This window comes from Cetorhinus maximus, chromosome 13 (assembly GCF_964194155.1).
Source record: "Cetorhinus maximus chromosome 13, sCetMax3.hap1.1, whole genome shotgun sequence".
NCBI lineage: Eukaryota > Metazoa > Chordata > Chondrichthyes > Lamniformes > Cetorhinidae > Cetorhinus > Cetorhinus maximus.
This window is the reverse complement of record NC_135891.1, coordinates 9,242,549-9,266,593: the sequence shown is the minus strand read 5'-3', so window position 1 is coordinate 9,266,593 and position 24,045 is coordinate 9,242,549. Positions and strand designations below refer to the sequence as shown.

Genomic DNA, 24,045 nt, shown 5'->3' with positions numbered 1-24,045 from the left:
GATGTTGAGGACTCCCTCTTGGCTGTATACCACTGTGCCGCCACCTCTGCAGGGCCTGCCCTGCCGATGGGACAGGACATACCCAGGGATGGTGATGTCTGGGACATTATCTGTAAGGTATGATTCCATGAGGATGACTATGTCAGGCTGTTGCTTGACTAGCCTGCGAGACAGCTCTCCCAATTTTGGCACTAGTCCGCGGATGTTAGTAAGGTGGACTTTGCCGTTGTCGTTCCCGGTGCCTAGGTCAATGCCGGGTGGTCCGTCTGGTTTCATTCCTTTTTTGTGACTTTGTAGCGGTTTGATAAAACTGAGTGGCTTGCATTTCAGAGGGCATTTTAAGAGTCAACATTGCTGTGGGCCTGGAGTCACATGTAGGCCAGACCAGGTAAGGATGACAGATTTCCTTCCCTAAAGGGGCATTGGTGAACCAGATGGGTTTTTACAATAATCGACAATGGTTTCATGGTCATCATTAGACTTTTAATTCCAGATTTTTATTGAATTCAAATTCCACCATCTGCCATGGTGGGATTCGAACCCGGGTCCCCAGAGCATTAACCTGGGTCTCTGGAATACTAATCCAGCGACAATACCACTACGCCATCATGGAGACATTTAAGCTCAACAGTGAGGTTTCTGTGCATGATGGACACCTGGCTAACTGACTTGGAATTCACCCAGGCTCCTTGGACAGCACCTTCCAAACCTACGACTACCATCTAGAAGGACAAGGGAACACCACCACCTGGAAGTTCCCCTCCAAGCCACTCACCATCCTGACTTGAAACTAGATTGTTGTTCCTTCACTGTCCTAGCCTAACTAGGGATGCCCACATCTCATGAATGAATTTTAAAAAACCAAACCTAAATGGCTGGGCAGATTTTTAAACCTTGGGGGGAATGGTCTAATCAAGATACATTTGATTTCAACCCATCATACAATGAGCTGCACTTTAAAAACAACATTGGGGAAAGAAGTAAATATATATACCCTACTTAATTTTGCACCTGGCCCTAAGAAAGCACAATCATTGGCAGGTAGCAATGTCCCAAGGAAATGCTTATTTGGGCAGCTCCGCTGTCATCAGTAATATTGCCAACACGATACCAATGCTGTGGCAAAAGTATTGCCAAAGAAATTATTGCAGAGATAACTCATTGCCAACGGTGTTTTTCAACGGTTGCGCAGCGAGGAATAATGTAAAAAATTCTATAGTTTTTATTTAAGATCATTTTGAATCCAACCAACTTTTAGAGTTCTGTGGCAACGAGGATCATCAGCAAGTGCAGAATCAAACAATGTAGGTTTAATCCTTGTGAATAAATAACACGTTGCAAATAAGTTAACCTTAAGAGTTGTGAATGCCAACAGCCTACATTTTAGATTCATAATCATAAAAAAAAACATCGATGTTGAGTAAAACATAGTAGGAGGGGTGTCAAAGCTTGATGAAGGAGGTGGGTTTTAAAGATCCTCTCAAAGGAGTAGGAAGTTAAGAGGCAGATGTGTTCAGCAAAGGTATTCCAGAGTGTGGGGTCTAGGCAGCTGAAGGCACAATAGCAATTGGTAGGCCAAAGGAAGGGGGAATGCATAATTAGAGGAACAAGAGTTTGATGGAAGTTGGGTTGTAAAGAAGGGGCGATGAGGCTATGAAGCGATCAAACTCTGGGTTGAGAATTTGAAATTGGCAGTATTGGGGGCTGAGAGCAAATGTAGGTCAGTAAGGACAGAAATGTGTAAAAGCACTGGAATAGTTGACTCTTGAATGTGCCAAAGGAATTCGGCGGACGGGCTGAGATGGGAACAGAGGTAGTCAGTGTACCGAGCTGATCTTCGTGATGGATGATATTGGGTCAAATAAAGATGCTGTTTGCAAACCATCTGGTTTGGTTTGAGATAATGGCCAGGGAGAATAATGGAATCAATGGCAAGGCTAGAGTTTGCAGATGATATCTGTTGTCCCCAGTGTTTCACTGGAGGAAATTGTCTCTCCAAGACATGGGTAATGGGAAAGGTTGAGATGGGTGATGGAGAGGTGGAGTTGGCTGACCCTATGTCACCAAGGAGCACCAAAGGAGTGGGGGTGGGGTAGTGTGGAAAGGATAGATTCTAATGGTGCTTCAGAGGTAGCTGTGGAGGGGTAGTAAGAGAAGCCATTGCTGGAAATGTTCTGACAATGGCCCGAAATCACGAAAGGGAAGAAAGGAACCAAGTGAGGCAATCCCACTAAACTGGACACCAAAGGAGAGGCATTGGAGAATGTTTGGGTTGACTGTGGCTAAAGGCTGCAGAGAGGAGAGGACAAGGAAGGATAATGCATTGTGATCAATGTCACAGAGGATGTAATTTGTAACATTGGTTAGGGTTATATTGATAGTATGGCAGAGGAAGAAATCTAGAAACTCAGATATGGAGTTGTAGGAAATATGCGCATGGATGTGGGGGAAAAAAATGTCTTCAGAACTTTGGAGAGGAATGGGAGTTTGCAGATGGAGCAACTATTTTCAAGGACAAAGCACTCAAGGTTAAGTCTTTTTGAAGAGGGAGGTTTAAGATAGTGGTTTTGAAAGAGAGTGGTGCATTACCTGAAAAAAGTGAACCATTTAAAATGTTATTTCAAAATGGGCCTGGATGAAAATTTGATGAGCTGTTCAGCGAGTTCAAGCAAGCAAGAAAAGGATGTGTAGAAATGAGGCATTCCTAAAGTGAGAATAGAGATTTGTAGCTATAGTAAGGTAATAAATATGTTGAGTTATCATGATCATAAAAGGGATGGGCTAGTTTGGTGGTTGCTGGTCCTAGTCAAGTTTTTATGCTGTGTTCCATTTTGGTCATTAAGAAATAAGGGTTCGAGGCTGAGAAGATCTACAAAGACGTATTCTTCGTGTTGGGAACATTTGAGCTGTGAGGAAAGAATAAAGGGATTTGGTCTTTTCAGCTAAGAGATGAGACCTTTGAGAGGGAAATCTTTTTGGTGTGTAAGTTTAATAAGAGCATAGAAAAACACTAACAGAATTAATCAAGGAGACTACTGCAATAGAACTATGGTGGTGCATGTTGAAACTGGTGAAAGATAAATTAAGGACTGCTTTAAGGAAGTGACAGCTGTGGCTAAGTTAGCAGCACTCCTGCCTCAGTTAAATGCCCCATACCAGAGTCTTAGGCATAAAATATAGGTCAACACACATACCTATGGGGTGCCTTGGGATGTTTTTCCATGTTGACAGTGTTATATAAATGCAAGCTGTTGTTGTATGAAATGAGTGAACTATCAGCTTTTATCCATAAACAATGCCAAGCATGAGCCAACTGTCAGATATTCACACTGATGTATAGTACCAAAACACAACAAATTGCCTAGTGTTACTATTAGTGACATAGGACAAATAATTTAATCCCTGTTCACACACTCAGTAGAAACCTTTAGACATGGACCTGTTCCTTGCTGTTGCTTTTGAGAAACCTTAAGAAATATGAGACCAGAACTGAGACATTATAACTATCAGGAAAGAGTGAACGGGTTGCGATTTCTTTCTGGAAAAGAGAAGCTGGGGTGACCTGATAGAGGTTTATAAAATTAGGAAAGAGTTTTATTGTATGTATGGGTCCACGGTTACAGACAATCTGTCTCTTGATGCACACAGAGGGAAAATAGCTACCTCCTTTGGCTGACTCATGAAACGTGCATGGAATAGCATCAAGCTAACTTTTGGGACCAAGATGCTCGTTTATGAGGCCTGTGTTCTCTAACTTGTTGTATGGCTGTGAAACATGGACAATGTGCAAGAAAGGAAGCTCAACAACTTTCATCTTCACTGTACGCAGTGCATTCTGGGGTAGGTGGGAATGTGGAGTTGAGGTTACAAGCAGATCAGCCATGGTCTTATTGAATGGTGGAGCAGGCTCAAGAGGCCGAGTGGCCTATTCCTCCTAATTCATCCTGACTCAGACCTTTTGCAGGATGCATGACTGACGTATACACAAGGATTTTCTGTAAGGCAAGGTAGCTGGAGCCAGAAGAGCAGTAGAATGCTCAAGGCTCTGCTTCAAGGATTCACACAAGCATGACATGAAAGCCCTAAACATTGATTTTTGTAGCTGGGGGAGACCAGCTGACAACAAAGGAAAATGTCAACACCACCTAGGACATGGTATGCGTCACCATGATGATCAGTGGCTACAGAGGCTTGGCAACAAGCATCCACACCAAAAGCAACAACCCACAATGACACCTGATAATCACTTCACATGCGGCATTTGTGGCAGAACCTGCCTCGCTCAAATTGGTCTCTACAAACATCAGCAAAAGTACACCGCATGAAGTTACCCCATCCCAACGGATCCGATTTGCTACGTGCCCATCATCTTAGGCAGATGGAAAGATGCTGACAACCTTATAGAATAGACCAGCAGAAGATGCTTCTGCTTGTGGGGCAGATCAAAACCAGAGGCCATAAATATATCAAAGACCTTAACAAGACCAATCTTGAATTCAGGAGAATTTTCTTTACCAACAGAGTGTTAAGAATGTGAAACTTGCTACTACGTGGATCGCATTGATGCATTTAACGAGAAGCTAAATAAGTACATGAGCGAGAAAGGAATAGAAGGATATGCTGATAGGGTGAGATGAAGTAAGGTGGAAGGAGGCTCACGTAGAGGATAAACACTGGCACAGAACCCCGTGTTGTAAATTTCATGTAATACTGAGGGAGTTCTGCCATATGTTCAAATAGAGGGAAATCCTGTCTGTCCCCTTGGGAATGGAGAAGCTGCCATTACACTATTTTGAAGAAGAGCAGGGGAGTTCTCCCCAGTGCCCTGGCCAATATTTACCCCTCAACCAACATCAAAAAACACATTGTCATTGTGGGAGCTTTCTAGTGTACAAAGTGGCTTCACTTCAAAGAGTACTTTATTGGCAGTAAAGAATTTCAGGATGTTCAATGGTTGTGAAGGTGCTATATAAATGCAAACCTTTCTTTTAAAGGGACATGCTTCCCAATTTAGCTGCACATTAACCATCGCAACAATAGGTGAAGCAAACTTATTAGACCAATCTTTAGTCATACCTTACATACAAACATACAAATTAGGAGCAGGAGTTGGCCACTCTGGCCCTCGAGCCTGCTCTGCCATTCAATAAAATCATGGCTGATCTGAGTGTAACCTCAACCCCACTTGAGGAAGGTCCTAAAATGTTCTAACTCTCCAAAGGGCTTCACAGAGGCACAGAGTACAAAAACAGGGAAGTTATGATGAAGCTCAATAAAATATGGGTTTGGTCTCAACTGGGTAGCATATCCAATTCTGGGCACAGCATTTCAGGAAGGATGTGGAAACCTATTGGAGAGTGCAGAAAAGATTCACAAGAATAGTTCCAGGGATGAGGAATTTCTATTATGGGAATTGATCAGTGAAATGGGTTGCTCTCCTTAGAGAAGAGAAAATTAAGAGGAGATTTGTTAGAGGTGTTCAAAACCATGAGGGTGTTATGGTGCTGTTGGGGACTGTTAACATTTAATGAGAAGTCTGTACACCTCTTTTTAACCAATAGAGCTATACCACAAGATTTCACGTTTTTAAACAAAAACAAACTTTATTGTATATAAAAGACTTAAACAAAACAAGCAAATAAAACTATCAGCAAACAGACATGAAGACATGACATGCCCTAGGATGCCCTCAAACAGACTTTTGGGTTAATTATCCCTCATTTACAGGTTCTTCTCTAAAATGACAAAGTAAATGGGTTTTACAACCTTTCAGGGTTTACTGAATGCTTTTAAACTAATTTAGCTCTTAAAAATCTCTCTGAACCGCCCTTGCTGAAATGATTGCAGGCATCACACATTCCAACGAGAAAGAAAAATTCCAAGGGGAGAGTCCATCATCCGTTGTTAACTAAAAAAGTTAAAGCTAGTATCAAACTTAAAGAAAAAGCATATAATTCCGCAAAGATGGGTGGCAAGTCAGAAGATTGGACGGAATATAAAAACAACAAAGAATGACTAAAAGATTAATAAGGGCGGAAAAATTGGAGTAAGGGAGAAAGGTAGCTAGAAATATAAAGACAGACAGTAAGAGTTTCTATAGGTATTTTAAAAAGAAAAGAGTTAACAAAGTGAGTGTTGGTCCAATAGAAAGTCAATCTGGGCGGTTAATAATGGAAAATAAAGAGATGGCAGATGAATTGAATAGATATTTTGTATTGGTCTTCACAATTGAGGATACATGTAACATCCCAGGAATAGCTGTAAATCAAGGATTGGAAGGGAGGGAGGAACTCAAGAAAATTACAATCACCAGGGAAGTGGTACTTAGCAAATTGATGGAACTGTGGGTTGACAAGTCCCTGGGTCCTGATGGATTTCACAGAAACACACAGTGCAGAAGAGGCCCTTCGGCCCATCGAGTATGCAACAACAGACTCATCCTAGGTCTTAAAAGAAGTGGTTAGTGAGATAGTAGATGCGTTGGTTTTAATTTTCCAAAATTCACTAGATTCGAGGAAGGTTCCATTAAATTGGAAAATAGCTAATGTAACACCTTTATTCAAAAAAGGAGGGAAACAGAAAGCAGGAAACTATAGGACAGTTATCTTAACATCTGTCATAGGGAAGATGTTAGAAGCCATTATTAAAGACGTTATAACAGGACACTTAGATAAATTCAAGGTAATCAGGCAGAGTCAACATGGTTTTGTGAAAAGGAAATCATATTTAACCAATTTATTGGAGTTCTTTGAAGAAGTAACAAGTGCTGTGGATAAAGGGGAACTGGTGGGTGTACTGTACTTAGATTTTCAAAAAACATTTGATAAGGTGCTTCATCAAAGGTTATTGTGGGAAATAAAAGCTCATGGTATAAGGGGTAACATATTGGCATAGATAGAAGATTGGCTAGCTAACAGGTAACAGAGTAGACATAAATGGCTCATTTCCTGGTTGGCATTGGTGATGAGTGGGGATCAGTGCCGGTGCTTCAACTCTTTACAATTTATATAAATGATTTGGATGAAGGGACCGATGATATGGTTGCTAAATTTGCTGATACAAAGATAGATAGGAAAGTAAGTTATGAAGAGGATGCAAGGGCGTTACAAAAGGATATAGATAGGTCAAGTGAGTGGGCAAAGATCTAGCAAATGGAGTATAATGTGGGAAAACGTAAGGTTGAACGTTTTGGCAGGAAGAATAAAAAAAAGAGGCGTATTATCTAAACAGTAAGAGATTGCAGAGCTCTGAGGTTCAGAGGGATCTGGGTGTCCTAGTGCATGAATCACAAAAGATGAATATGCAGCTGCAGCAAGTAATCAGCAAAGCTACTAGAATATTATTGTTTATTGTGAGGGGAATTGAATACAAGAGTAGGGAGGTTATGCTTCAGTTATACAGGGCATTGGTGAGATCACATCTGGAATACTGTGTACAGTATTGGTCTCCTTATTTAAGGAAAGATGTAAATGCGTTATAAGCAGTTCAGAGAAGGTTTACTAGGTTAATGCCTGGAATGGGCTGGTTGTCTTACGAGAAAAGGCTGGACAGGCTAGGCTTGTATCTGCTGGACTTTAGAAGAGTAAGAGGTGACTTGATTGAAATATATAAGATCCTGAGGGGACTTGACAGGATGGATGTAGAGAGGATGTTTCTTCTTATGGGAGAATCTAGAACCTGGGATCACTGTTTTAAAATAAGGGGTCGCCCATTTAGGACAGAGACGAGGAATTTTTTTTCTCAGAGCGTTGAGAGTCTTTGGAATTCTCTTCCTCAAAAAGTGGTTGAGGGAGAGTCCTTGAATATCTTTAAATCAGGAGCAGATGGATTCTTAATAAGCAAGGGGGTGAAAGGTTATCAGGGCTGGCAGGAATGTGAAGTTCAGGTTAAAATCAGATCAGCCATGATCTTATTGAATGGTGAAGAAGGTTCAAGGGGCCAAGTGGTCTACTCCTGCTCCTAATTTATATGTTCATCATGTATCCGCCAAAGGCCCACATATAGTCAAGCATTGTTTAAATTTCTCCACCTGCTGTTTTATCTTACCTTTCTAGCTGTTAACCTCTTAAGTCACCATGGCCCCAACATTATAAGTGTAATAAACTCAAGCTTGCTTTCAGATTCACAGAATTGTTACAATGCAAATGGCGGCCATTTGGCCCATCATGCCTGCACCAGCTCTCCGAATGAGCAATACATTTAATGTCAATTTCCTGCCTTCTCCCCGTAACCCTGCACGTTGTTCCTCTTCAAATAACAGTCTAACTCCCTTTTGAATGCCTCAGTTGAACCTGCCTGTGCCACCCTCAGGCAGTGCATTCCAGACCTTAACTAATCGCTGTGTGAAAAAGTTTATTCTCGTATTGCTTTTGTTTTTTTTACCGATTACTTTAAATCTGTGCCCTCGGTTTCTCGATCCTCTCTTGAGTGGGAGCGGTTTCTCCCTATCTACTCTATCCAGGCACCTTGTGATGTCGAATACCCCTCTCAAGTCTCCTCTCGGCCTTATCTTCTTCAAGGAAAACAGTTCTAACTTCTCCAATCTATCTTCATAACTGAAGTTCCTCATCCCTGGGACCCAGTCTCGTGAATCTTTTCTGCACCCTCTCGAATGCCTTCACCTCCTTCTAAAGCGCAGCACCCAGAAATGGATGCTAATTAATGTTTTCATTGCAGTTCCCCCATTGGGTACGGCTGAAACTTTTAATTTTCTTTTTTTAAAAAAAAACAACTAAAAGTTATATTGTGTAACACATAAAACCAGGTGGGACATGAACCTTCTGGCTCAACAAACATGCCAGAGTGACTTGCCCAACAAGTGGAGGCACAGGTGACGCATGCGCATGCGCACCCGCGCCTGCCGGCCAGCCCAGCGCGCCGCGCGCGTGGCTGTCTTGAACGGCGCGACGTCACAACGAGCGGACGTGAGGGTTGCCATGGAGGCGGCCTGGGTGACGTCATACGCACACAGCTGCGCGTGCGCCCCCCCCCACTGTGATTTGAAAGAAAAAAATTTCCAACTGAAAAAACCAACCCCCGGAATTTTTTTCTTCTCTCGCTCTCAACCTCAGAGCGACGGCGGCGACGACGACAACTGCGGTGGCGGCGGCCCGGCCTGGCTTGGCTTGGCTCGGCTCGCCCGGCCCAGCATGAGGCTGACTCTACCGTTACAAGGAGTCCCACACAGCGAAGCCCGGGTTTAAAATGCGCCTCCTGCTCAGCAGTCCCCTGCGCTAATGTATTTGAAGAAAAGTCGAAGCAGTTCGATAAACGGGATCGGAAAGCAAGGTAAATTAAAACAAAATTCCCTCTTTTTAGGAGGATTTAACACCTGGTAAAGCACTCCAGATGAATATAAATACACGTCTTCAATTTGTAGCTACGTGTACGTGTGTATATATATATATATATATATATACACATTTTTTTTTCTAGAGAACTCCTGTTTGTTTTCAGTCCGCATTTTTTTTGGGGGGCTTGTTGGCTGAGGTGGAGGGGGAGAGGCCGTCCCTGCGGCCGCGTCAAGCAAGCTTGATTCCGTTTGGCGTGATGGATGGGGCTGTCCGCCAATCAGGAAGCCCCGTTCAGGAAGGCGGGCGCCCGAGCAGCCAGTCGCCCTGCGAGGTGGGCGGGGCTTGAGAGCTATCGGGTTAGGTCGAGTCCAGCCTATTTACATCTGGGTGAGGGCGATCAGCTGATGGCAGGCACCTCGCTGAATTTTTTAAAAACGTTTGTAACAACTTTTTTTTGGGGGGGAGGGGGGAAGCATGTGCCCCAAATTTGCAGCTGCCTGTTCACAAGTTTGGTTTAGCTGAGTGGAATGGCAAAGAAAAATAACCCCACAGATAACTGCCCCACCCCACTGGAATTACCCCTCCCCCACCCCCCATTTGTGTCACTGCCCCTGGCATCCAGCTGAGGCAGATCCTCCAGCATTTCTCTAAAGTAAGACACTTGCAATATGCCAGCCTTACAGGGTGGTTCATTACTGAACTGACCTGCCATACCGTGCACTTTTCAGTGTGGGGTTATATCGTGAATCAGGGGGAAGAGCTTTGAGATTCACTAATATATTTATAGATGTAAAAACTAAAAAACTGCGGATGCTGGAAATCCAAAACAAAAACAAAAATACCTGGAAAAACTCGGCAGGTCTGGCAGCATCCGCGGAGAAGAGCAAAGTTGACGTTTCAAGTCCTCATGACCCTTCAACAGAACTAAGTAGAAATAGGAAAGGGGTGAAATATAAGCTGGTTTAAGGGGGGGGGGAGGGGAAGAAGGGGGGGTAGTTGTTGGGACAGGCAAGCAGTGATAGGAGGAGATAACCAAAAGATGTCACAGACAAAAGAACAAAGAGGTGTTGAAGGTGGTGATATTATCTAAAAGAATGTGCTAATTAAGAGTGGAGAGCAGGGTAGCTCTAGTGGGGGTGGGGTGAAATAAGCGGTGGGTGGAATACATTTAAAAATAATGGAAATAGGTGGGAAAAGAAAAATCTATATAAATTATTGGAAAAAACAAAAGGGAGGGGGAAGAAATGGAAAGGGTGGGGTTCAAGATCTAAAGTTGTTGAACTCAATATTCAGTCCGGAAGGCTGTAAAGTGCCTAGTCGGAAGATATTTATAGAAGTTGGTGGTTTACTTGATTCAGGATCGTATTACATGGGTGTATTTCACTTGCTTCCGTTTGGATTTGGGCTGGAATCATTGTGCCCCAAAATAACGCTGGAATTCAGAAAACGCTGAAAATGCTCAGCAGGTCAGGCTATGCTGCATTTGTGGAGAGACTCAAGAATTAACATTCCAGTTGATGACCTTTCTGTTCTAACCTGTTTTGAAGAAAGGCCATCAGCCTGCGATGTTAACTTTCTCTCCACAGATGCTGCCTGACCTAAGTATTACCAACAACTGTTTTTTCTTCAGAATTCCCAGCATCCACAGTATTTTGCTTTAGAATTCAGTTCTCTTATGTAGTGGTTAAAGCACCATTGCAGGATTAGTAGACAAAAGCGGAGTGAAATAGCGATCCACAGTTGCAAGTTCTATGCACGACCTTAGTAACTGAGAGCTTGGATGTGAAAAGTCATTCTCTCTGAACAACATAAGTCATTGTTCAGTTCTATGCTGTACTGTGACATGATGTTCCGCAAAGGATTACATTCTAAATTGCAGATAACTTCTAAATTTCTTTGGCATATACTGTCTGCATTTGTTAGATACAGTGCAGTACAATGCCTCAAGGGACATCGCAGAAAATTTAGCATCTCTTCGGCGTATTAATTTATTTGCATACTTAGAAATAGAAAATTTAGATCTGGTTCTCGGTCATTACATTATAATCAAATGAACATTTCATTCTGGAGTATGAAATTTCATTTTTCTGGTTGCCCTTAGCCTTTTGTTGTTTGAAGTTCCTGTTTGGTTCTGCAGTTACTGTGGTGTACCCTGGCCAAGATGATTGGTAGGTGGGTGTCAGTTTTCTTCCCTTCTCCTTAAACTGCTAAGAGAACAGCAATCGCTTCCCATGTGATGTGTCTCTTCATAGTGCATTGTGACTAGAATTGGGAACTTGGTGTCTTTGAAGAGCTGCACAATTGAGCAGCTTTTTAGAACGTAATTTTAAAAGAAGTTTTGCATTGCAAAAAAAATCCTTATTTCATTTGAGTGGTAGCCTGGTGCCATTTTCTTTGTACAACTGTAATGGGTTTATCACAAAAAAATCATTTTAATTATACTGTTTAGTCCACAGATTTTTAAAAAATGACTTTAGTAAATGGCTCTGCACATTATTTCTAATGTACAGTAGTCAATTTCTTACGAATTTAGAAAAATATGTAAAAGATGCCACTTCGTACCTTGTGCCTTTTTTTTAAAAAAGCTTAATTTTAAGAGCTTTTAGATCCAGTACTGGATGACCAGAAATTTCCTCCAATTAAATATTGGGAAAACTGAAGCCACTGTCTTCAGTCCCTGCTCCAAACTCCATTCTTTAGCTACCGACTCCATCCTCCTCCCTTGCAACAGTGTCAGATTAAGCTAGTTTGTTCACAACAGAAACAGAAATACCTGGAAAAACTCAGCAGGTCTGGCAGCATCGGTGGAGAAGAGCACAGTTGACATTTCAAGTCCTCATGACCCTTCAACAGAACTAAGTAAAAATAGGAGAGGGGTGCGAAAATCCTGATGGAGAGTAGAACAAAACTTCTTCAAGGTAGGCATTTCTTGGACCTGCTGAGTTTTTCCAGGTATTTCTGTTTCTGTTTTTGTTTTGGATTTCCAGCATCCGCAGTTTTTTGTTTTTATCTCTGTGTTTAATTGACTGCCACTTCTCTTCAAGAAATGCCTACCTTGAAGAAGTTTTGTTCTACTCTCCGTCAAGATTTTCGCACCCCTTTCCTATTTTTACTTAGTTCTGTTGAAGGGTCATGAGGACTCGAAACGTCAGCTGTACTCTTCTCCGCCGATGCTGCCAGATCTGCTGAGTTTTTCCAGTTGTTTCTGTTTCTGTTTTTGTTTTGGATTTCCAGCATCCGCTGTTTGGATTTCCAGCATCTGCAGTCTGTTCACAACTTTGGTGTCACATTTCATCCTGAGATAAGCTTTCCAACCTCAACTGTGCCCTCAAGACCACCCATTTCCACCTCCATAACATCACTCGACTTCGCCCCGTCTCTGCTCATCTGCTGCTGAAACCCTCATTCATGCCTTTGTTACCTCTAGACTGAACTACTCCAATGCACTCCTGACTGGGCTCCCACATTCTACCCTATGTAAACTTGGGGTCACCCAGGGGTGAGCATGGCTGAAGATAAAAAGTACGGAAATTTTTTTAGTGACAAGGAATCATGTAATTATAGCATTTTTTATTATCTGTAGTGAATGCAAATGGTTCTAGGCTACTTCAAATGGGTGGAATTATTAGACCTCAAGTGTGTAGAAACATTAGTTTTTCCTTTGTTTACCTTCTATTACCATCAAGACTGTGGACCAATGCATTTGTATCAAATCACTAAAGTGACCTCAGCATTTCAACATTTCAGCGTTTAATGCAGTTAGTATAACAGGATGAGGTAAATACTTACACCAGAACATGACCTATTTTTATCTGTCCATCTTAAGAGCATAAGAAATAGGAGCAGGAGTAGACCACACAGCGCATCAAGCCTGCTGCGCCATTCAATACGATTATGGCTGATCTTGGGCTTCAACTCCATTTTCCTGCCCGCTCCCCATATCCTTTAATCTCCAAAAATCTCTATCCTAGCCTTAAATTTATTCAATAATGGAGCATCCACAACCCTCTGGAGGGAGAATTCCAAAGATTCGCAACCCTTTGAGTGAAGTAATTTCTCCTCATCTCAGTCTCAAATAATCAGCCCCCTTTTCTGTGATTGTGCTCCCCTACCCCATGTTTTAGATCCTCATACCAATGGAAACAATCTCTCAGTATCCACCCTAGCAAGCTCCTTCAGAATTTTGTAGGTTTCAGTGAGATCGCCTCTCATTCTTTTAAACTTCTGAGAAAATAGGCCCAATTTACTCAGCCTCTCAGCACAGGACAACCCCCTCATCCCAGGGACTAATCTAGTGAACCTTTGCTGCACCGCCTCCGATGCAAGAATATCCTTTCTTAAATATGGAGACCAAAACTGCACGCAGCACTCCAGATACGGTCTCATCAAAATCTGTGCAATAGTAGGAAGACTTTTATTATTGTACTCCAATCCCCTTGCAGTAAAGGCCAACCTTGTCTTTCTAATTGCTTGCTGCACCTGCATGCTAACTTTTTGCGTTCCTTGTACCAGCACACCCAAGTTCCTTTGAATATCGACACTTACAAGTTTCTCACCTTTAAAAAAATATTCTGCTTTGTTATTCTTACGACCCAAGCAAATAACTTCAAATTTCCTTATGTTACCATCTTGGTGCCCACTCACCTAACCTGTCTATATCTCTTTGTTGCCTCTCTGTGTCCTCCCCACAGCTTACCTTTCCAACTAACTTGGTACCTTCAGCAAACGTGGATACATTATTCTCTGTCTCTTCACCTAAGTCATTAATATAGATTGTTAATAGCTGAATGAATGATGGTTAAAGGAGTTGAAACTTGTATTTCTTCTTTAATTATGAAAATTTATGGTGTAGACTTGGTGCTTTCCTTAGGCTCTGGTTCTTTTACCTGATTTATGTTTATTTTAAATTTTGATCAAGCCTAATCAGATTGGTAAAATACTTGGGAGTAACTTGACATTGACAAAATGGGTGTTAGCAATGGGGGCATTTTTGGGTCTAACTTCCCAATTGTGTCCATTTGGAGGAAACTGCAGGCCATGATCTTCCATGCTGAATTTAATTTATTTTGTAGCTCAGCTTAGACAGTTGAACAAATTGCAGTGACAAAGGCAGATGTTGTAAATCACAAACTTAAATGAGGTTTTACGTCAATTGTAATGTATAATAAACATGCCAGTTTCCACATTTACACTGAAAACACCCAGCTCTACCTTACCATCGCCTCATTCCCTCCACTGTCTCCGCTTATTTGACACCCAGTACTAGATGATCAGAAATTTCCTCTAGTTAAATATTGGGAGGGCTGAAGCCATTGTCTTCAGTCCCCATGACAAACTCCATTCCCTAGCCACCGATTTAATTCCTGAGGCTGACCCCAAGATGAGCTTCCAACCACATATCTACCATCACTAAGCTTTCCTGTCCCCATCTCTGTAACATTTCCCATCTCCACCCTTGCCTCAGCTCATTTGCTGCTGCACCCTTCATCTATGCCCTTGTTACTTCTAGATTTGACTATTCTAATACACTCCTAGCTGGCCTCCCACATTGTATCCTCTATAGGCGCATTGGACTTAGGAACAGGTGTAGGTTATTCGGCCCTTTGAGCCTGCTCTGTCATCAATAAGATCATGGCTGATCTGGTCGTGGTCTCAACTCCACTTTTCTGTCTGCACCCCCACCCCACCCCCACAAATAACCCTTGAGCCTCTTGTCAGTCAAAAATCTGTCTAACTCTGCCTTGAATACTGCTCTCTGGGCAAGAGAATTCCACAGACTAACGACCCTCTGAGAGAAAAAAACTAATCTCCGTCTTAAAAGGGAGACCACTTATTCTTAAACTGTAATACCTGGAAAAACTCAGCAGGTCTGGCAGCATCTGTGGAGAGGAACACAGTTAACGTTTCGAGTCCGAATGACCCTTCAACAGAACTAAGTAAAAATAGAAGAGAGGTGAAATATAAGCTGGTTTAAGGGAGGGGTGGGACAAGTAGAGCTGGACAGAGGGCCAGTGATAGGTGGAGCTAACCAAAAGATGTCACAGACAAAAGGTCAAAGAGGTGTTGAAGGTGGTGATATTATCTAAGGAATGTGCTAATTAAGGGTAGAAAGCAGGACAAGCAAGGTGCAGATAGCCCGAGTGGGGGTGGGGTGGGGTGAAGGAATCAAAAAAGGCTAAAAGGTAGAGATAAAACAATGGATGGAAATACATTTAAAAATAATGGAAATAGATGGGAAAAGAAAAATCTATATAAATTATTGGAAAAAAAGGGCGGGAAATCGGAAAGGGGTGGGGTTGGAGGAGAGAGTTCATGATCTAAAATTGTTGAACTCAATATTCAGTCTAGAAGGCTGTAAAGTGCCTAGTCGGAAGATGAGGTGCTGTTCCTCCAGTTTGCGTTGAGCTTCACTGGAACAATGCAGCAAGCCAAGGATTCCTCTAACACCCTACATCATATCAACAATTTCCAGTTCCCTGGCCCCAACCGCCTCCTCTTCACCATGGACGTCCAATCCCTCTACACCTCCATCCCCCACCGGAATGGTCTGATGGCTCTCCGCTTCTTCCTCGAACAATCCCCATCCACCACTACTCTCCTCCGTCTGGCTGAACTTGTTCTCACACTGAACAATTTCTCCTTAAACTCTTCTCACTTCCTCCAAATAAAAGGTGTGGCTATGGGTACCCGTATGGGCCCCAGCTATTCCTGTCCCTTTATGGGGTATGTGGAACATTCCTTGTTCCAGTCCTACTCCGGCCCCCTCCCACAACTCTTTGTCCGGTACATCGATGATTACTTCGGTGCTGCTTCATGCTCTCGTCTGGACCTGGAAAAATTTATTAATTTTGCTTCCAATTTCCACCCCTCCATCATTTTCACATGGTCCATTTCTGACACTTCCTTTCCCTTCCTTGACCTCTCTGTCTCAATTTCTGGTGATAGACTGTCCACCAATATCCATTACAAGCCTACTAACTCCCACAGCTACCTCGACTACAACTCCTCACACCCCACTTCCTGTAATGACTCCACCCCATTCTCTCAGTTCCTTCGCCTCTGTCGCATCTGTTCTGATGATACCACTTGCAAAAACAGTTCCTCTGACATGTCTTCCTTCTTCCTTAACTGAAGTTTTCCACCCACGGTGGTTGACAGGGCCCTAAACCGTGTCTGGCCCATCTTCCGCGCATCCGCCCTCACTCCTTCCTCTCCCTCCCAGAAACATGATAGGGTCCCCCTTGTCCTCACTTATCACCCCACCAGCCTCCGCATTCGAAGGATCATCCTGCGCCATTTCCGCCAACTCCAGCATGATGCCACCACCAAACACATCTTCCCTTCACCCCCCCCGGCGGCATTCCGCAGGGATCGTTCCCTCCGGGACACTCTGGTCCACTCCTCCATCACCCCCTACACCTCAACCCCCTCCCACGGCACCTTCCCATGCAACCACAGAAGGTGCAACACCTGCCCCTTTACTTCCCCTCTCACCGTCCAAGGGCCCAAACACTCCTTTCAAGTGAAGCAGCATTTCACTTGCACTTCCCTCAATTTAGTCTACTGCATTTGTCGCTCCCAATGTGGCTTCCTCTACATTGGAGAGACCAAACGCAGACTGGGTGACCGCTTTGCAGAACACCTGCGGTCTGTCCGCAAGCATTACCCAGACCTCCCTGTCGCTTGCCATTTCAACACTCTACCCTGCTCTCGTGCCCACATGTCCGTCCTTGGCTTGCTGCATTGTTCCAGTGAAGCTTAACGCAAACTGGAGGAACAGCACCTCATCTTCCGACTAGGCACTTTACAGCCTTCCGGACTGAATATTGAGTTCAACAATTTTAGATCATGAACTCTCTCCTCCATCCCCACCCCCTTTCCGATTTCCCCCCCACTTTTTTTCCAATAATTTGTATAGATTTTTCTTTTCCCACCTATTTCCATTATTTTTAAATGTATTTCCATCCATTGTTTTATCTCTACCTTTTAGCCTTTTTTGATTCCTTCACCCCACCCCACCCCCACTAGGACTATCTGCACCTTGCTTGTCCTGCTTTCTACCCTTAATTAGCACATTCCTTAGATAATATCACCACCTTCAACACCTCTTTGACCTTTTGTCTGTGACATCTTTTGGTTAGCTTCACCTATCACTGGCCCTCTGTCCAGCTCTACTTGTCCTACCCCTCCCTTAAACCAGCTTATATTTCACCTCCCTTCTATTTTTACTTAGTTCTGTTGAAGGGTCATTCGGACTTGAAACGTTAACTGTGTTCCTCTCCACAGATGCCGCCAGACCTGCTGAGTTTTTCCAGGTATTTTTGTTTTTGTTTTGGATTTCCAGCATCCGCAGTGTTTTGCTTTTATTCCTAAACTGTGTTCCCTAGTTCTAGTCTTCCCCACAAAAGGAAACATCTTCCCAGTATCTACCCTATCAAGTCCCCTCAGGATCTTATATGTTTCAACAAGATCTCCTCTCATTCTTTTAAACTCCAGTGGGTATTTGCCCAACCTGTTCAACCTTTCTTCATAGGATAAGCCCTTCTTCCCTGAGATGAGTCGAGTGAACCTCCTCCTGAACTGCTTCTAATGCAATTGTATCCTTTTTCAAATAAGGAGACCAAAACTACACAGTACTCCAGATATGGCCTCACCAAGGTCCTATACAGCTGCAGTAAAACCTCCCTATTTTTAAATCTCATTCCCCTTGCAATAAACACCGACATTCCATTTGCCTTCCTAATCCACTTGCTGTACTTGCATACTAACTTTTTGTGATTCATGTACCAAGACACCCAGATCCCTCTGTACCACCAAGTTCTGCACGCTCTCTCCATTTAAACAGTATACTGCTTTTCTATTCTTTCTGCTAAAGTGAACAAGTTTACATTTTCCCACATTACATGCCAAATTTTTGCCCATTCACTTAACATACCTCTATCCCTTTGCAGACTCTTCAACTCCTCTTGACAACTTATTTTTCTACCTATCTTCGTGTCATTGGCAAATTATTTTATCATACATTTGGTCCCTTCATCCAAGTCATTGATATAGATTGTAAATAGCTAAGGCCCCAGCACTGATCCCTGTGGCACTCCACTAGTTGCAGCTTACCAACCTGAAGAAGACCCACCATTTATCCCTACTCTCTGCTACCTGTTAGCTAACCAATCCTTTTCCATGCCAATACACTACCCCTGACACCATGTGCTCTTGTATGGTAACCTTTGTGGCACCTTAATGCCTTTTGGAAATCCAAGTACACCACATCTACAGGTTCCCTTTATCCACCTTGCTTGTTGCTTCCTCAAAAAATTCTAATAAATTAGTTAAACACAATTTCACAAAACCATGCTGACTCTGCCTGATCACATTATGACTTTCTAAATATTCTGCTATAACCTTCTTAATAATGGATTCTAGCAATTTCCCTAGCTGGCCTATAGTTTCCTGCTTTCTGTCTCCCTCCTTTCTTGAATAAAGCTAATATATTTGCTACTTTGCAATTTGCTGGCACCCTTCCAGAATCTAAGGAATTTTGGAAGATTATATTGGAGCTGCTACTGTCCCTGCAGCCACTTCTTTTAAGATCCTAGGATGCAGGTCATCTGGCCCCGAGGACTTGTCAGTCTTTAGGTCTAATAGTTTTCCCAGCAGCTTTTCTCTGGTGATGGTGATTGTTTTAAGTTTCTCCTTCTCCTTCACCGCTTGATTTTCAAGTATCTTTGGGAAGTTTTCTAAGTCTTCTACTGTGAAGACAGACACAAAATGCCTCTGCCATTTCCTTGTTTTCTATCATCAATTCCCCAGACACCCTCTCTCTCGAGGACAACAGTAGTTTTAGTTACTCTTATCCTATTTAAATACCTGTAGAAACTCCTACTATCTTTTTATATTACTAGCTAGCTTTCCCTCTACTTTATCTTTTTTTTTTAGCCATTCTTTGCTTGTTCTTAGAATCAGTCCAATCTTCTGATCTATTCCTAACCTTTGTAGATTTGTAGTTTTTCTTTCAATTTGATACTATCCTTAACTTCCTTATTTAGCCACAGATGTTGCATCCTTTCAAAGAACTTTCTTCCTCATTGAGAATTAATAAATAGCTCCTTAAAAGTCTGCCACTGCATCTCAATGATCCTACCTTTTAAACTAGTTTTCCCGTTCACTTTAGCCAGCTCTGTCACCATACCCTTATAGTTACCTTTATTTTGCTTTAAAACACTAGCCTTAGACCCACACTTCTCCCCTTCAAACTGAATGTGAAATTCTATCATGCTATGATCACTGTTGCCTAGAAGCTCCTTTTTTCCATGAGGTTGTTAATTAATCCTGTCTCATTGCACAACACCAGACCTAGAACAGCCTGCTCCCTGGTTGGCTCCAGAATGCACTGCTCTAAGAAATTGTCCTGAATACAATCAATGAACTCACTTTCCAGGCTAACTTTGCCAATCTGATTCATCCAATCTGCACGTAGATGAAGTCACCCATGATTATTGCAAGTACCTTTCTTGTATATCCTAATTATTTCTTCCTATATACTCTGTTCTACAGTGTAACTACTGTTAGGAGCGTATAAACTACTCCCACATGTGACCTTTCACCTATCCTATTTCTTATCTCTACCCAAACTGATTCTATATCTTGCTGTTTCAAGCTCAAGTCATCCCTCTCTATTGTATTAATGTCATCCTTAATTAGCAAAGCCAGCTTTTCCTAACTTCCTATCCTTCTGTAATGTCATGCACTCTTGAATATTTAGGTCCCAACCTTGGTTGCCATGCAGCCATATCACTGTAATGGCTATCAGGTCATACATATTTATTTCTATCTGTGCTAACAATTCATCCATTTTGTCACAAATGCTGCATGCATTCAGATACAGGGCCTTTATCTCTTCCTTTTTACAATCTCCTGCCTTATCTGCTGGTGTACTCTTAAGTTTGTACTCCCTGTCCCTTCCTGCTGCAATCTGGTTGCCAACACCCAAATCTCCACCTGCCCACCGTCCCCACCACTAACTTTTTAGTTTGCTGCCCTAGTTATACGACTCGCCAAAACACTGATCAGTGAGTGTGACTTTCAGTTACTACTATCTATCATCTCCATGCTCACTGACCTACATTGGCTTCTGGTTAAGCAATGCCTCCACATTTTTTTATTCATTCATGGGATGTGGGCTTCACTGGCTATGCCAGCATTTATTGCCCATCCCTAATTAAGAGTCAACCGCAGACCAGGTAAGATTTCCTTCCCTAAAGGAAACCAGAAAACCAGATGGGTTTTCACAACAATTGACATCATTAGACCTTTTAATTTCAGATTTTTATTGAATTCAAATTCCACCATCAGCCGTGGCTGATTTGAACCCTGGTTCCTAGAGCTTTACCCTGGGTGTCTGGATTACTAGTCCAGCGACAATACCACTATGCCATCACCTCCCCTTATGACAGCATATCTCCTGGTATGAGTCGCTCCAAGCAGGACAGGAAGCAACTTAGGACATTTTATTACATTAAAGCCCTTTTATAAATACAAATTGCTGTTACGTACATGAGAAATTTGAATCACTGTAACTGATTTCTACAAACATGTTGGCAGCCACAATCTCCAATTTAATTTAAGTTTTTCTAAAATTTGTATTTTTGTTTCATTATGCACGGTTTGCTGAAACAAAATTACAAATTGAACACTGTCTTCTGTCAGTGCAATTGTTGATGCTAATTTTCAGTAATGCAGCCATTTTCAACTTTCCTTCCTGGTCAATAAAGCTAAGCAGCTTTACAGAATTCAGAGGTTAGGGCACAAGAAGGGGAAAGGCTTTACTATCCAATGCTTTACAACCAAGAAAGTTAGTTTGGCACACAAGTTCAGCAAAACTGTCCCCTCGCACCACCCTTAAACTCACACAAATGGGTCTGAGAGAGGCCTTCAGGCCAAGGGTGCACAACAGCCTGAAAGGAGTTCTTGCCAGTCATTGCCTTCAGGGAACCTGGGGTTAATGGGGAGAGAAAAAACTGTTTGTCCAGGGCAAGCTCGATCTAAAAGTTGACAGTGGATAATGATCAAGACTGGGAACTCTGCCCATTCGAGCTTGGGGGTGCTGACCCCCAGCTGTCATCATATAGTTGAGTTGAGCCCATAAGTTGTACTTGGGAGTCTCTTCATCTGCAGAATTTGCTCAGAGAAATGCAGGGCCATTGAGGTTTTTATTTGAGCATTGCTTTAAGTTTTTGAATTAACTTGTTAATCCTAACTGAAATGAACAAGCTTTGGGAGAGGCTGAATCTTTCAAATAAAATTTTGTTAAATACAATTAAAAAGCAGAAGAAACTTTATTAAGTTATGGTATGTTATTGTTAAATATATGACTTAAGAAAAATTTAATACATGGTGATGTTAAAGTATGTACCATCAACAGGGGAAATAAAAGCTGCACTGTTGTACCTCTACACAGTGTGAGCTCTGTTGTCTGGATGTCAGCTGCCAGCCACCTGACTTGCTCACGGATGGCAGCCTTGCTCACGGATGGCAGCCTTGCTCACGGATGGCAGCCTTGCTCACGGATGGCAGCCTTGCTCACGGATGGCAGCCTTGCTCACGGATGGCAGCCTTGCTCACGGATGGCAGCCTTGCTCACGGATGGCAGCCACGCTCACGGATGACCGAAGTCCCTCCCTCACTGACCTGACCTTCGCAGTCTCTCCCTCACTGTTTGAACCCCTGAAGTCCCTCCCTCACTGTCCGGAACTTCGCAGCCTTTCCCTCACTGTTTGAACTTCCAAAGTCCTTCCCTCACTGACTGGACCCTCAGAATTGAAGAAGTGTCATATTCGACCCATGACATTAACTCTGTTTCTCTCTTCAAAGATGCTGCCATACTTGCTGAGTATTTCCAGCACTTTCTTTTTATTTCAGATTTCCAGCATCCAGTATTTTGCTTTTATTAAAGTGACAGATGGAATTGAATAGAGAATTGAGGGGTGATGCATTTTGGCAAAATGGATAAGGAGAGGTAATACATACTTCTTGGCACAGTTCTAAAGAGTGAGCAGGGATAGAGCGACCAGGGTCTTCATGTGCATAGATCTATGAAGGGGGCATGACATATTAAGAGAGTAGTTATCAAAGCATCTGGGATCTTAGGCTTCATAAATAGAGACATTGAGCACAGAAGCAGGGAAGATGCTAAACATTTTATGAAGCTTTGGTTAGATCACAACTAAAGTATTGCATCCAGTTTTGGTTACCACACTTTGGGGAAAAATGTGAGGGTTCTTGAGAGGGTGCAGAGGAGATTTACCAGAATTGTTCCAGGGATGAGTGAATTTGGCTACAATGTTAGGCTGGCGGAGTTGGGGTTACTCCTTAGAGCAAAGGAGGTTGAAGGGAGACATGATAGAGATATACAAGATTATGCCTTTGCGTTATATGAAGTAAAAATGATCCCATCAGTTGATAGTACATGGACCAAGGGACATAGATTTATGGTTTTGGGCAAGAGATACAGAGGGGATGTGAGGAGAACTTTTTTTACACAGTGAGTGGTAATGACCTGGAACTTGCTGCCAATGGGAGTAGTGGAGGTGGAGACGCTCAATGATTTCAGAAGGAAATTGAATTGAATGAGGGAAATAACTTGCAGGGCTACTGAGGAGTGGGGAATAGGACTGATTGGAGGCAGCATGGACTTGATGGGCTGAATGACCACCTATGCTGTAACGACCTATGACTCTGTGACTAATTCTCTCTGAGGGCTTGCCTATTGTGCAGATTGGGCTGGTTTCCAGTGTTTTGAACCAATGAGAAAGATAGTGGAAACACAAATTGTGCTAGACTTAAGTTGCGCCTGAAATTCCATGATCTTGTGTGCTGGTTTGACCAATTTTGGGTGAATTTCAGCACACCTCTCAGAACCTCAAGGCCCTTGTGTTTGAAAATCTATAAAGAAACGGCTAAACTAGAAAGATTTTGCATTTCTGACATGTTGGTGCAACAAATAATCAACTGATTGTGTTTTACTTGATTTTATCTTGGCATGTCATTTACTTAGAATCATAGGATGTTAAAACATGGAAGTGGACCTTTTTGGCCCAGAACATCTGTGCAGGTGTTTTTCTATTGAGCCATCCTGCCCAATCCCATTGTACTGCACATTTCCTGTATGCGTTAATATTCCTTTTTCAAATAGCTATCTAATACCTTTTAAAATTAATTTTTGGACTCCGCTTCGTACATAATTATTGAATGTTTACTGCACAGAAGGAGGCCATTCAGCCAGTCGTGTCCATGCCAGCTTTCTGTACCACTCCCCTGCCTTTTTCCTGTATCCCTGCATGAATTTTCTCTTCAGATAAGTATCTAATTCCTTTTGAAGGCCAATATTGAATCTACCTCTACCACGCTCTTGGGCCAGGATTTCCTGACCCCGCCGTGGGTGAGGCGGTGCCCCAGCTAGAAGCCCACTGATTTGCGGCAGGACCGGACGACCCCGGCAGTGGGCGGGTGCGGAAAATCCCACCCTCAAACATGCAGGATCCTAACGACTCGTTGCGTAAAATAGTTTTTCATCTCTCCGTTGCTTCTTTTGTCAATTGCCTTGAATAGGTAATAACAGTCATTTTGTGGTTGCCTTAAATTTTAGTTTTTTCTTTATTCTTTCATGGGAATTGGATGTCACCAGCATTTGTTGCCCATCCCTAATTGCCCTTGACCCGGCTTACTAGGCTATTTCAGAGGGCAGTTAAGAGCT

The 24,045-nt window shown here is 42.6% G+C and overlaps 1 protein-coding gene across 3 annotated transcripts in view; it reads left to right on the top strand.

Moving 5' to 3' along the window:
• Nucleotides 1-8,991: 8,991 nt before the first annotated feature.
• Nucleotides 8,992-24,045, top strand: part of tbc1d20 (TBC1 domain family, member 20) — a 47,724-nt gene continuing 32,670 nt past the window's right edge. For 2 of the 3 annotated variants that reach the window (XM_078554886.1, XM_078554885.1), the window contains exon 1: nucleotides 8,992-9,288. In XM_078554886.1, the coding sequence (XP_078411012.1) occupies nucleotides 9,237-9,288 (52 nt within the window). In that variant the 5' untranslated portion in view covers nucleotides 8,992-9,236. The remainder of the gene's footprint in view (nucleotides 9,289-24,045) is intronic. The other variant, XM_078554887.1, reaches the window with a different exon arrangement.